The following is a 15638-nucleotide window of genomic DNA, read 5'->3' as shown; positions in this document are numbered from 1 at the left end:
GCATCTTGCTAATGACCAAATGGATCGAGTCTTTCTTATAAATTTTTTGAATTAAAGAAGAATAAAATGAAATAATGGTTAGATTCCAAAACCATGCATCAAGGCTTGTAGCTTTTTATCAGTTGAATGACATGAGAGCCTCCTATTCTATTTTTGTGAAGATTGACTTCCAAGTCTTTGGTGTTATATATGGGATCGATCGGCTAGCTGATTTGTTTTCCTATTATTATTATTTTTTATTGTATTTAATGTTTTGATTCCTCTGTACTTAGAGGATGATGCCCTGGTTTTTAATTTTCTCGTATTTCACATCTAGATAACGAGATGCTAATTGGATGAAGTGACGAAATGAATGGGACCCACCCTTGTGTCCCCTTGTGCACGTCAAGTCAAAAGTGGATAAGGAACCATGATGTTTATTCTCTCACGTACATTTCTCCGGGGTGTCGTCAGGGGAGGTCACCTGCAGATGAGCAATGGTACGAGGCCCAAGGGCGGTGCCCAAAAAGAAAGAGCTTTCATAAATAAGGCGCCATGGGACGGGAAGGAGATCGGTTGGATTCAGGACATTGGTGCCATGGACAACACAACAGTTCCCTGGTGCAGGAACGAATAGCATCCTGACACGTTTGTATTGGTTGCAGATAGCATTATTCCTTTGAGGGTAACAGCTTCTTTGCGAGCATTTGCGATTAAAATAAATTTAAATAATGTCAACAGGGAGCAATGTGAATGACTATGATTATTTTGACACCCACTAATTTTTTTGAGTGATATTTTTAAGAGAGAGGAGGCAAGATGACTAAATTAACTTATTTGATCCCATGATCTCTCTCAACCTCTTTCTTGGTTTACTGGATCTTTGGGTAATTATTTAGCTTGTGTTTATATTGGATATAACAAACTTGACACAGCTTCCTAATTTAGAGATGATTATTACACAGGTCACAAGTCAAAACTATATTTATTTTTGGTCGGTCTTGAGACCAAGTCTACTTAAATTTTGGTATTTTCTATGTCCAAACTCATCCATGATCAGCTCTACTTCTCTAGGATGCCCAGTGAAAGATGCAAATAGACTCCTTGGTTGGTTACCATGGAGGGAGCACCAAGATTAGTAGACTACTTTCATAACTTATTTGACTGGTGCTGTAAATTTAATTAGATAGCCATTAACGATTGTTGAGGTAACTGGTTTTAAGTTGTATAACTGGGCCCAATATTCTCAGTTCTATCTAGGTTCTAGATGGTGGAAATCAGCTTCAAAAAAATATAGAATTCCTATAACAATCACAACATATAAAATAAAGGAAGTCTACTGGTATATATTACCAACTAGATGGTAATCAACTCTTGCACCCTCACTATAGGATGTTGAGTTGTGTGGGATCAAATAACTCAATACTTTATTCATAAATATGAGAGATTCTGAGTGAATAGGTCCCTTATGGTAAAGGTCGCATCCCTTTATTTAAGGGACTTGCCCCTTGGCCTTGGATACATTACATCGCCTTAATGAAAAGAAAATTACCAATTCGAAAGATGTCTTTTGGGTCTAAATCTAGAGACGTGTCTCTTCATAAATGATTATCAAAAATATATTTTTCATAATTCACTCTAAAGGCAAATCCGACCTGATAGGATGGATGGATAGATCACTCTACTCTATAGAGATAGAGAAGTATGGCTTGGCATTAGAGTAAATCTGCAATCACAAGAAATAATTGAAGATTCATTGGGCATATTCGGTAGAGATTCGCTAATGCTTAAATTAAGTAGAGTTTCAAAAGGAAATAGAAAAGATCAGAAAGAGAAAAATATCATGTGTGGAGTTTTGTTTGTAGTACGTGACGATTCTTTTTGTTTAATATTTATAAAAATGAGTATGAAAATTTTTGTGATTAAGATCATAAAATTATAGGAAAAGCAGTTGAGCTCTTTTTTTATCTACTGATTAGGATGATGAATGTATGCATTATCAGACACGTTATAATTTGAAAGTTTATTTTATCTATCAATCGGTCATGTTATATTTTTTTGGACAAATTAAAAAATCACATCAGACTATAACTTTTTATTAATTATTCAAAAATTTAATTGACTATTTATTTTGCTGGACATATATTATCGTTCGATTTGGTGAGTTGTTGTCAGACCAAAATTTTAGGGCAGCAAATTAAAACTATATTAAAAAGTAAACCTCAAAAAATGTAACGCGTACAAAACATAAACCAACTAATTTTTGAATCACCATTATCAAAACAGAAATAAATAAAAATATTTCTAGAATTCAAAGTTATGTTGTCTACATAGGCAATTTGAAATGTTTTTTTTTTTTTGCTTTGTTCAGATGCTGTCAGATCCAAGTTTGAGTCGTGGGCCATGCTTGGTTTTTGGCAAGTTAGATAAAGTTAAATTTAGCATGAAAGTACTTTGTTCTTGTTCTTGTTCTGCCAAAGGGACCCAATACCAGTCATTTTACACATAAAATTAAATTGCAAGCCTAATTTATTGGTACTCGGCAAGTTGGCTCAAACATAGGACAGCATAAGATATATTTTTTTAGTTCGTAGTGGCTAAACTACACATTCCAGGCACTGTTGGTGGTGATCATTACAAGGGACATAGTTGAATTGGCTTAGTCTTCGAGGCCAATGGTTATAAGTTATGACAGCTAATCCTCGTGGATATACTCTCCTTGGAGGACTTGGCGTGACGACAAAAGTTCTCCATTTCAATACCAGCTATCCGGGAACTAACGTTGTTCCGTCGCAGAATTTATGTAATTATGCCATTACTCTTCATTGGAAATGATATGTTACGATCTACATTATGCTTGCATTATATTATATATTTAAGTAAGTCAAGATTTGGAATTAACTTTTGAGGCCAAGGGTGGTGACCGCGTGAGTCATATTCTGGAATAATGCTTGACAAGATAGATATTCCACATTGGCCGAATAAATTGTTGAGGGGAACGCTCATCAATTTATAATTTTTTCGTGGAAAGAAGGTTCTTCCACCCCAGCGGAATAAAATAATCCTGTGTTACTGGAATTATCTGAATAAAGTTCACTTACTCAGGATTATTCTATCATACTCTTTTTTTTTTTTTTTTTTTGACCCCTTTTTCCTATGACCGTAATGGAGCAGGACTAAAAGAATTCTTCACATTTCGATTTTATTTTTCAACCTTTTTGGATTACCAATACTGGGTCACGCTGCCAATACTCCAGTGGCTAGATAGGGCGTTCTATGTTGTCAAAGAGACCTTTTTTTTTTTTTTTTTTTTTTTTTAACCATGAAGAAATTATTTAATCAAAATGTCCAAAAAAATTATTTTCAAGCGTACTCTATTTTTTCGTCTCCAAACGGTTCCTTTTATTTGAATAGCATGAATAAACACGAAATTATCTATGAACTGATGAATTATAAAGTATCTATCAGCTAATAAGTCTGCCTTCTTATAAAGACTACTTGAAATTCCATAAGTGGAGCCACATGTAACTTAAACTTGCAGGCGCAGACTTCTTAGGATACCTACAACTCAAATCATGCACTAAGCTGCAACTTGACGTTAATTTGTAGCCAAAATAGCCATAAAACAAATTGTAGCAACTCGAGTAGATATCTTAATTAAAGATACGGGAACTTTCTCCCTTCTCTTCCCTTCTCCTCCACTCTACCACCTCCTCCATTGTCACCGCCGCCGCCCAACCTCACCTCTATGTCACCATTTGGCACCTCTAGCCCCATGCACCACCCCTCCTCTTCATCTTGTCCACCTCCTCAAGGCCCACATTACCCCTGCCCAGTGATGAGTTCCATGCCTCGACTATCACCATCAACAGATTCATCAACCTCCTCTCTGTAGAATATCCTTATCTCCATGTATGTCTAATGTATGTCTAATAGCTTGACATCCATTTGCAAGATATTCATGTTGCAGTCATGAGTCAAAGAGTCGGATAGTTCGGATGATTGAATTGATTCCGCATCCGTATATATGAGATATTGTTTGTTTTGGTCTTTGACGCTGTCACATGGAGCCTCATGATTTTGTTCTTTAAGAGACATCTAACGGAAAAAAAAAAAGATTTCAATTCATATAAACCATATTTTCTCTTGACCCACAATCGATATGAAATTAAAGATGCCTCCTCTACACCAAAATAATTCAAATACAAAAAATGACATATTTGCTGATTATTCAATGTATTGAACGTTACATATCATTTAAGATATCTACAGATCCCGTTTCAAAATTTCTAATCTAAAACAATATCAGTCAGCTGTCCAATATGGTATCGGAGTTTTAGAAATCAGAAGCGTTCCACTGATTTATCAGCATTAACGACCAGTTCAGAAAAAGCCATCAAATGTATACAGAACATGTATATTAGATATTTACATGCAAAGTTACATGTATGACTTGATTCACTTGGTATAATTCTCTCTTTATTGTTTGTAAGATATTCACTCAGTACACTTGGGATGCGGAAATTTGCAGACAAAGAAACAACAGAACATTGAACCTGTAGATGGTGAAAATGCCTTTGCTTAGCAAAAGCAATAGCAATAGCAGGCATCAAAACAAGGTGGTATGGCACTGGCCTTTTACAACGAGGGGCATCAGTGATACTTCGGATGGAGATTTACTTGTATGGAAAGGAAAGCCATGGATGTAGTAATGCTTGTCTTGCCATGGGCCGCCTCCTAGGATTTATTTGGAGCAAATATGAAAGGAAATCGAGAAATTTTGCATCAGAAACTTGCAAATGATGTGCCAACGATGACTTCTCAGGTATCAAATACTCTATCTGATCTGTTTCCTGAGAAGCACATATAGACAAAATAAAATAGTTATTTTTCAATAGTCATAACATACTTCCAAAAGTTTTGGCAAGATTACACTTAATGGCACTTGATAATCATTTGAACCTTTTCTTTTTTTATGAAGAAATCCAGCTCACAAGGTAACTATATCATAACACAACAAACTTCCCCATCGCACTACATGGATCCTGTTTGTTGATTATTCTTGAGTTAATGAACGTTATATCCAGACTCCTTATGTCATAAGTAAAAATGGAGTAAATTTGCAGCAGTTTGAATGTTGCAGAGGCAACAATCTAGAAATTTTCAAGCATGAGTTTCAGATGGAAGATAGTCATCATATGATTTATGGCTACGGGCAATCTTTATGTTGTCAATTATGCATAGTACTTCCAATAGCTAGTCTTTCAAGAAAGACTTGCATTTAAGAAACAACGAGTCAAGAAACTAGCCATCATGAAGAGATTAACACATGGGTAAACAAGATTCACTAAAACATGCCATCCATGCATTTAGAAGTTGCACAGGATTCATCTGTCCATGCTCCGTATCTACACAAATGCCACTTCAACAGGTTGTATGTATTCCTTTTCTTTTGAGTTACTTTGAATCGATCCTCTGCTTTGAAAGATGGAGTTCTAGCTCAAACCGATAGATGATCTACCTAAATTGATTGTCTGTAAACCAAAATCCCAAAATAATGTATCCCTTAGAAAGCATCCCAAAAAGGCCACTGTGCAGGGTCTGGGAGGTTCCAGCTTTACCCCCACATGTGGAGAGGATATTTCTATGTTTTTTGACTCATGACATGCCCAGGTCACAATTGGAGCAACCTTACCATTGCACCAAAGCTTGAAGACTAAGAACATTAAATTGCAAGACATTCAAATTGGCCTTTCACGAAAAGCAATTGAACTCACAAAAACATGTCACAGTGAATACTGCAGGACTTTATATGAACAGCTACTCCTTGTTTAAAAGAGCTTTGTTCATCATGTGCAGCAGCAAAAAACCTAGTACTAAGCAAAACAAAGATATGATGTATGATTCTGGTGGCATACTGCAAAGTGACTTATGTAAGATTATTCTATTTTTCATTTCAAAATTACTAGGTAGCTGCAGTAAAGAGAATTTCTATATACGAGGACATAAGAACATTGAGAAAATAGAATTATAACTAGCAAGCCTTATATCATATATTTTAGCTTGGAAAGACTGACAAATGATGAAATGAATTCTTCTTGTCTTTCAATGTGATTCTATTTCCCATTTTAAAATTACTAGGCAGTTATGGTAAAGAGAGTTTCTACAGATAAAAACATATTAACACTGAGAAAACAAAATTATAACTAACAAACATTTGGAAATATTAACAAAATGATATTCTTATTTAAGTTTAGGAAATGACTAGACAGCTTTTATGTCGAAGTTAAGAGTAGGAATGTGACTCAAACCTCATTTCTGTGATAAAGATCATAGTTATCTGTGAAGTACTTGTGTGTTTCCTGGCCTGTAATAAGCATTTCCATGTCAATTGGACCAAGAATCCCTATCATGCGAGCCAGCATCATGACCACTGAATCATCTGGAAAGAGCACCTGTTGCAGCAAAGAACCTTACAACTTGTAATCAGCTTGTATGGAAAGAAAATTTCAAAAATTCTAAAAGATTATAGAAAGCAGTGTTCTGCACATATGTGCTTCATAAATAACACTTGTTCTTGGGTGGATACTTTGAGCAAAGTTTTTGAAGGGGGAAACATATGGATGAGTAAAAAAACATCAATGATTGAAGTGAGTTGTAATCGAGTTTATACTAGCAGTTCCAAATCCTAACAACTTGTTGATTGAATGATCCCTCAAGTGTATCCTGAGTAGGTTTAATGAATTTGTTTAATAAACTTAGAAATCCTTGCAGCAAGAAGGATAAGCTTTCAGACAAAGGGGATAACCCTCATAATAAGAAGGATAATGGCTTTAAGTCACATGAGAGAGTGAGATGAATGGGTACCTTGGCAATAAATGCTATAACAGAGAAGCACTACAACTTGTTCCACTGAAGCATTCTTCCTTTTCTGGTGCATTGTTATAACTTTCTCTGGCTTCTTGCAGTTAAAAATTTGTGACAACATGATAGTATTCTACATAGTATATTAATTGGTATTATATACTTGGCATGGCCACATGGGCTCCCTTTTCAGCACATAAGGCCAGGCCAGATATCAGTTTTCAGGCCAGGCCTGGGCTTAAATAGAAAGAGCCCTGGAAAAACCAGGTTGGCCAGACATTTAACACCAATATATCTAATATATATTCTATCCTGTATTATACAACAATATTGAGGTCAGATATATAAATAATAACAACATTAAGAGTTCACCTAATATGACTATGTCTAGCGATGGAGTGAGGTTTTTGACAAAGTCAGTGTCTTTTTTCTTTCTTCCGTCTTTTTTTTTTTTTAATGTGATGAACGAAGTCAGTGTCATACTCTTGATTGAAGTCACTGCAAGTAATCAATCTATAGTATGGTCAATAAAGATATCATAGAGACACTTGACCCTGTAGACCAACTTGTATTTGATCTGAACTTCTCTAGTAGGAAGTATCCAAAATCTCGGTTACATCTCCATCAAAGAACTTGAAGCTGTTATTGTAGTTATATCCTATCATAGATGCAACTATTTCACAGAGGGTGTTGGTGACATGAGAAACAGTAGGGTTTAAAGAAGACCAAAACTGTGGAGTTGTGAAACTAAAATTAATTTTTCTACCATCATGGTTTCTTTTTCATTTCTTCTTAGAATGAAGGCAAATAACATAAATTACATTGGTGAAAATTGTGCTGCAAACCGTGAGGACTTAATCATAAGACTATTTCCAAAGACAAAGTTCTATCTTTCAATCACATTGTCAATTTTATAAGCTTCTCTAGAAAGAATTGCATTTTCTGAATATCATTGTCAAACTAAGCAGTTACAAGAAAAGGATGAAAAGAACTTTCACTTGAGTGATGATTCCAATCAAGTATGATACCTGGAGTTTATATATCACTAGACATTGTTACAATATCTAACAAAAAGGCATGTCTCTATAAATTTAAGCTAAGAAAAATGAAGTTAAACTTACATCACCAGTGTAAAGCTCAGCCAGGATGCAACCTAGAGACCAGACATCAATCTTCTCATTATAAGGTAGACCAAGAATAACTTCGGGAGCTCTATAAGAACGAGATTGGACATACAGGCACAAGTTGTCTGTCTGAAAGCAACTGCTTCCAAGATCAATAACCTTAATTTCACATCTGCTGTAGCTTTTGATAAGGATATTCTCAGGCTTTAGATCACAATGAATTATTCTCAAATGATGCAGGTACTCCAAAGCCTCTAAACACTGTCGAGCTATAGTCTGAGAGAAAAGGAAAGATCCAATATAAGTCATTAATAATTTAATATTTGTTCTTCCTATCAACAACGAATAATAGATTAGTAAAATATAGAATTTCAAGTCTCTGTTGTAGAAATAGGAAACAATATGCGACGTTACTTGAAACTTAAAGATTGGCATCAGCCAATGAAATGATCCTAACAAAATAAAGAATGAACCAGATGATTCAAGATATGGTTAACAGAGAGAACATTTGCAAATTACATTACAAATCGATGCCTTTTTGATAAAGCTTTAGTGTATTTTGACTTGAGTTGTAGAGCAGCCAGCATGAATATTTTCATATATTTCAACACGTATAGAAAACAATTCTTTCGCTCACCTTATTTGTTACTGATCAAGGCGAGACTGCAAGTATATCCAAGTATTGCAAAAGGCAAGATGTATTAGTTTTATTTGTAATATGGTGTGGACGATGTTAGTCTTACAGGTATTCCTAGTCTACAAAACTTTTATATGAGTCCCTAATGAGTATTAAAAATAGAAAGAATAAACCTGTATCCTCGGCAATGTGAAATACACCTCCCCACCAGTTTCCTGATTATATTTCTGAAAGTCATACAGATTTGCTCGAAGCAGTTCAGTAACAATGAAAACATGTTCCTGTAGGAGTTTTCTGCGGTCAGAATTTCTGAACAATCAACAAATCAAATTTTAGAAGTTGCATTCTCATAAAGCAATTCAATTAGAAAGGATAAATTTATATATGAGTGCCATGAACAAAACAGATATACTCGTTAAAAGAAAGAAATCTAATCACAAAGGAAGAAAATCCTAACAGATGAAATAACCTAATTAAAAAATAAAAAGAGCAAATATTAACTAAACGCATATGGATTTCAAAGGAATATTGCTTGTTAACCACCGAGTGAGAACCAATCTGACAGACATGACATACAGATTCAACACCAAAACTGCTGAAGTTACCTCCATCATCATTTATCTACAATGCTCGTGGAATACATAGTATTCTTATAAAATTTATTTTCTCCTACTAAGAACTGGCAACTCATTCCTTACATTAATGCCCTGAATATTAGCAGGTACTCATATACCCTTTCTGTAGTGCTTATACCAATCTTTTATAACTTATACAATGTTTTAGAAAATTACTTAGAAAGAGATTAGGAAAGCATTGTTTGACATGGCTGAGAAGAAGGCACTTGATCTTGATGAATTTTCTTCACTTCCTTTATCAGCAATTCTTGCATATTGTTGATGTCAAATATAGTGCATAAAAAGATACAAAAGTCTGTTACTAGGACCACTTCTCTGCCATGGTCTAATATCAGTTTCTTTGCCTAGATTTAATAGTAATGATGAGTGATAATTGCATCAAGAACTACACGCCTCTTAAGCTTATTGAATGTGTTAAATATTCATCTTCCACAATGCCAGCTATGTGCCATAAGAGCTCATCTAAGAAATTAGACTAAAGATAAGAATTTTACTTGGAGATAAAATTTTTAACTTTGATGACTTCTTACTGCTCGGCGGCCCAGGAGTGTGTCCATGATATCGGAGAAAGATCTCAGTTACTCCAGCAAGACAACTGGAGACATCTCTTGCATGTTTTATGTTGACTGTAGAAAGTATCATGATAATGTGAACAAAGAGTGCCTATGACTTGTCCCAGATGTGCCTTTACCCAAAAAAAGGAAAAAGATAAAAGAAACTGTCTGAAGTTTGGATGTCCTTCCAAGTAGGGATGATGGATTAGAATCAGCTGGTTGCACAAAGGCATCTAGTGGAATTTTAAGGGGTAAGAACAGAGTTATAAGTGACATCCTTGCGCTTAACATTCTACCATGATCTTAGGAAATGTTTGGTGAGAGGTACCCCAATGAGAAAAAGAATCCTTTTAGACCTTTCTTTTTATACATAAAATGTTGAGAGAGCAGTCTTTTCTAGCTATTCACAACATGCAAATGATGGCTGATCTCCTAGGGGTAGAATGAGCTTTTGGTATATTTCAAATCATGCTGAGTCATTTCAACTAGATTATCCACCTTAAGTGGATTTGAGAAAGAGACTGTTAATAGGGTTATATGTAAAGTGTCCAATAAGGTTGGGATAAATAGGATGAGATGTATAGTAGATACTTTGTCAATGTGCCTTGGCTCTCCTTTTGAGTTTAGAGTTCGCAACTATGGAAGAGGACTTCGATATGACTGTTTTTGCCATCAAATAGTCAATTCCTCTCACTAGAGGAAGAGTACTGACCTTGATCCAATCTTTATAGGTCAATCTCTCAATTACTTTTGTATACATGCCAATATAAAATTGTAATGCTCAAGAGTGCAGATCAAGGAGGATTGTATAAGAAAAGAGATTTCAATATTTCATACACAGTTGTTCATAGTTATAAACTTTTATCACGTTGAGCATCAGTTAGAAAGACAAAAGAACTTTGCTTTTTTTCTTTTTCTTTTGAGATGGGCATGACATATCTCAGTGAGAATGGGGTAAAAAGAAGTGTTTGAACATTATTTAAGATACTTCTTATATGCTCAGTGAGAATGGGGTAAAAAGAAGTGTTTGAACATTATTCAAGATACTTCTTATATGCTGAATTGATACAACAAACCTGATGATAAAAGTAGTCATAGAGACGCAATATATGGTGCTCGTCAGCAGGGTAAAAAGAAGTGTTGGAACATTATTCAAGATACTTCTTATATGCTGAATTGATACAACAAACCTGATGATAGAAGTAGTCATAGAGACGCAATATATGGTGCTCGTCAGCAGGGTCATATTTATTCACAAATTTGAGGAGTTTGATCTCATCCAAACTCTGATCAAAGAAATCCTTGTTATTTTTTATTATTTTAAGGCACACATCATTTCCCACATAAAGATCATGTGCCTGGACAACCTTGCTGAATGCAGCTGAACCAATATATTCAGTGACATAATATCTGCCTGCTATAACAGAGTTCAAAACAATTGGCAGATCTTTGTTTTCTTCAAAGCCAGTCCTGAGATTGATTGTCTAACATGTGAGCACAGGGATATTTTTATGCATTAATCAAATTGTACTCTGACAGGAAGCTTTGGTTCTCGTTATACCTGTTTTTCCGATGTATGATTCTCAACTCAAATATTTCGTATTCATCCTCGTCACAATTATACAGCTGAAGTTCATCACTGGTAATATGGTCCTCTCCTTCAATGTCCATGGCTCCAGAATCCTCGAGTCCCCTATCAAGTGTTTCACACTCTGCATAGGCATCATCTACATCTTGAGAAGCTCTCTCAGGAAAAGGTTGTATGCAGTAGTCTCTTTTTTGCACCTCCTCATCATCCATAGTATTTACCATGATCACACCACCACAGTTGTTTGAATCCCCACTACTTTTTCTCTCATATACAGAATCACCATCTGTATTCACATGACAAAAATTTCAATAAGGAAAAGAATTATAAAACCCAGCATCTAAACAATGGTAAATATAAAGAAAGAAAAGTACACATATTTCTAAAATTATAATGGAATGGAAGAACTGTAAGAGCTGAGGCACAAGAGCTGAAGAAGAATTAAGAAAACATACAATATTGAACATATAATAACATGTAAGGATGGTCACATCACAAACAAGTATCATTTCTCTTTAGAATGTAGTTAAGTTAGAATTCTTTTTAGATTTAGCGTCCAATATAACAAAGAGATTGGTCTAACAATAAGATAGAAAACTTTTATTTACTCAATCAATCACAACCATGATTAACAAACAGACTTCATTGCAAATTCTATCAACTCATCATTTTTGCTCCAATGGACTACACAAATTGACAGTGACCCCCTGCCAAAAATAAAACTAACAGAAAACAACCATAAATCAAAGAGGAAAAAAAAAACAGAAAAAGAAATGCTCACTTGTGAGATTACTCCTGGCATCAGCATATGAGTCCAGCATATGAGGTTCCTTCTCCACTAACCCAAACTCCAAACTTTTCTTCTTCCTTTCTTCATCGACATCTTGAAGCAAATCACCTTCCAAAACAACATCCTCTGGCCTCTGATCAATGCGCTTCAACTGAAGCCCATCTTCTTCCCCGCATTCATCCAATCTCTCTGTATGGTCATCCAATATCTGGTACCTTCCATATATCGTCAAACTCGAATTCCCAATAATGTCCTCGTCATACTGCTCCCTTAATTCACTGCAGCAATCGCACCGAGGAGAAGAACATTTATAAATCTCAGAACAACCCTCACAACTAGCACCAACACCATCTCCATGCCTATCTCCGGTACAAAAATCAATCCTTTTTTGCTTCCCAAATCTCTCTTCAGCATCCATAGACATTATAAACTTATCCTCGGTCTGGCATCCACCAGGGCTCGGGCTCGGGCTCGGGCTCATTTTTACAATGTACGGATCATTGAGATAGGCCTCGTACTGATCGTCACCCCAGAAGGGGTCATTGAACAAATTCGACTCATCATACTCTCGCGCAGTCCCAAATTCCACCTCCGACGACGAATCGGATGATTTAGCCCCACCCGGCGACCAGATTCCATAAGGATTCAATAGTTCTGTCCAAAAAAACATCAAAATAGGCAACAAGATCAAGAATTTACGATCAAATGCCAGTCAAAAGTAGCAATTTAATCAAGTAATCGACAAAAATGGGCTTGTAATTTGCTCGAAGAATAGTAGTTTTAGATTTTCCGCCAGGAATACCGGAGGGGGACGAGCCAGGGCTGACGAAGGCGTCGGAGGAGCGGGAGCTGGAGGCGGAGCTCGCCGGAGGGCCGCCGCCGCCGCCGATCCTGAGCGGCGGGAGGAGGTCGAGGCCGAGGGCGTCGGCGTCACCGGCGGCGGAGCGGGAGTGGACGTCGTCGCGAAGGGCGGCGGCGGCGCGGGCGAAGCCATGCGCCGTCAAGAACTCTATGACGTCCTCGACGCCCGGGGAGGCCATGGGCGGAGCCAATCAAAAGGAGGGAGATGGAGAGGGACGGAGCGGAGGACAGGATCCCATCGGGGGCCCGCATGATTTGAAGGAGAAAGCGGGGGTGGCAGGACAAAGGCAGCGTCTCACCGACTCGATGGAGTTGAAAAGCGTCGGGGGAAGTCATTCTTCACCCAAAACAAACAAAAAAAAAAAAAAAAAAGCGTCAGGGAGAGCGAGTGGGGCCGAGGTGGAGGGTGACCCGTGGAGGAGAATTAATGGTAACAAACGTGGCGAGAGGTCGAATTCGTCTAATAGTTTTTCGGGTGAGGGATCGAAGCGGCGGGTAGTGGAAAGACGGCTTCCTGTCCCGGTGTTTTCATGGCTTCCCCTCTCCCGCGGGCTTAACGTGAACTTCTGTACCGAAAAGAAAAATAAAAACGTGAACTTTTGGGAGTGCGGTCACGGCGCGGTGATGGTAGAACCAATATTTTCAAAATCGGATCGGTCATTGGATCGGAGTGAAAAAAAAAAAAAAAAATCAAGACCAATCAGACCAACCGATCGACCCGATCAATTGACCCAAGATCCTATCATTTTAAAAAACATAGAGCAGCTTGAGCTTTGAGGACGCTGCCGAGCAGATCTATTCGGCATTGCATGATGAGGCATCAATGGTCAATGCCATGTTCGTGCGGAGATGCTGTTGTTTCTGGATCCCTTGGACCAGCAAGCACTCTTCTTCGATGCCATCCTCCGTCGAGTGGTGGCAGTGGATATGGACGTCGGAGAGAGGCGATGGGTGAGATCGTCGGTGGAGGAGGGAGTAGTGGTGGTGGAGAGCCACGATGAAGGTACAAAAGTTGTCGTAGCTCGCGATCGGGCTCTATTGGAAGATCTTCATCCGATCATTCAATCGAAACTCCAGACACGATGGTGGTAGCATCGTGCGAATGGGATCATTGAGGTTTCTGTATGACTCCTTGAGCTATACCCTCAACTTTGACGAGGGCCACAACAGTAGCTCCAACAGAAACTACACCAACTACCGCAACTTCTCCATCCACTTCGCCATCCCATTAGCGCCCGTTAGGTCATTCGTGGATCCTGCTAGCTGGCGTGCCTCTTCGGTCTTCTCTGTGGCTCCAGCCGGTAGCGAGGGTCGTTGAGATTGAAGTGTGTGCATTGGAGGAGTTTGTAGAGGCGACAGGATGAAAGGATTTGATGGGTGCAAGTATCTGGAAAAATACTCTAGCAGTGATTTTTATCCGCAGATAATTAACCTGCAACCCAACCGATTCATCACGGACTGATCGGTTCATCGGTTCTTGCCGATTTTATGGGCTAAAGATCAACTAAGTCTATCCTAAATTTCGGACCGAGATTAAAATTGATATTTGATCTAATCGGTCGATCCGACCGATCTGATCCGATTATGAAAACATTGTGTAGAACTGAATAGCAGTGAAGTTGCGAGATTATGGAGACGGGCTAAAAATATCTTTTTGAACGTTGTAATGGTACTTTTGGCTGTTGTTTATCTGGTTTCCTTTGATTTTATTCTGAACAATTGAACTGTTTTGTTTTTTTTTTTTTGATAGAATTTTTTTTTTCTTCCATATTTTTGTGGTAAACACAGGCTGAAATGGATTTATTCTTATGGGCAATTAATTGTTGGATATATGTACACATCTCATTTATTAATTAAAAAATTATATAAATTATTTTTATTTTTATGATTAAAAAGAATAAAGATGAAAAAAAATTATTAATTTAAGTCAAAGTATGTTTGAAATCAAAAACTGCATCTCCTGCGTAACTACCATTTATAGTATCTTTTGCTCTAAGTGCTTATCACATGCTTAATACAAATATTATTTCAACTTTTTGGATAAAAAATAGGAGAAAGATGCCTCCAGGTTTGTGTTGAATGTTGATAGTATTCCGGTCTTATTCTTATTCCTTTAGACAATAATATATGCTATGTAAAATAAAAAAATTTAAATTTAAATTTATGTTCCTTATAAAGGAACAAAAAAATAAAAAATATTTAGATTAAAAATAAAAAAAAGCTTGTTTGGATCAATCCTTTTAGATGATAAGATTTGTTGGATGTGTAAATGAAAGTGGAGAAAGGATAAGTAAATTAAAGTAAATAGGAGAAGATTTTCGTAGTAACGGTGATATCATATCAAATTTATAATAATTAAATTATATATTGATAAAATAATATAAAATATTATCATAAAAATTGATAAAATATATGATAATTGATGAAATATATATATTTTTATTGGATTGTGATAAATTTATGATGTTGTCACTGTTGTAATAAATTTTTTTTTTCAAATAAAAGAGAAAGCGCGTGGTGGGGTCACAAGGCTCAATTTTTCCAAAAGAGAGAAAAAGACGTCTCCCTCTGTTTTCTTCCTCTCACACTCTTCTCTTTGGAATAAT

The 15638-nt window shown here is 36.7% G+C and overlaps 1 protein-coding gene and 1 pseudogene across 1 annotated transcript; one reads left to right on the top strand and one right to left on the bottom strand.

The window, feature by feature from the left end:
- Positions 1-4216: 4216 nt before the first annotated feature.
- Positions 4217-13354, bottom strand: LOC105045831 (uncharacterized). The gene is made up of 8 exons (XM_010924252.3): positions 12974-13354; positions 12163-12825; positions 11355-11667; positions 10984-11263; positions 8778-8885; positions 7965-8243; positions 6291-6434; positions 4217-4832 (listed from the first exon to the last, which is right to left on the bottom strand). Exons 1-8 carry the CDS (start codon positions 13209-13211, stop codon positions 4656-4658), a joined length of 2202 nt encoding a protein of 733 aa, XP_010922554.1. The 5' UTR covers positions 13212-13354; the 3' UTR covers positions 4217-4655.
- Positions 13210-14350, top strand: LOC105046170 (uncharacterized; annotated as a pseudogene).
- Positions 14351-15638: the final 1288 nt, after the last annotated feature.

Source organism: Elaeis guineensis, chromosome 5 (genome assembly GCF_000442705.2).
Source record: "Elaeis guineensis isolate ETL-2024a chromosome 5, EG11, whole genome shotgun sequence".
NCBI lineage: Eukaryota > Viridiplantae > Streptophyta > Magnoliopsida > Arecales > Arecaceae > Elaeis > Elaeis guineensis.
The sequence above is the reverse complement of the archived record's forward strand: the minus strand, read 5'-3'. Positions and strand labels throughout refer to the sequence as shown.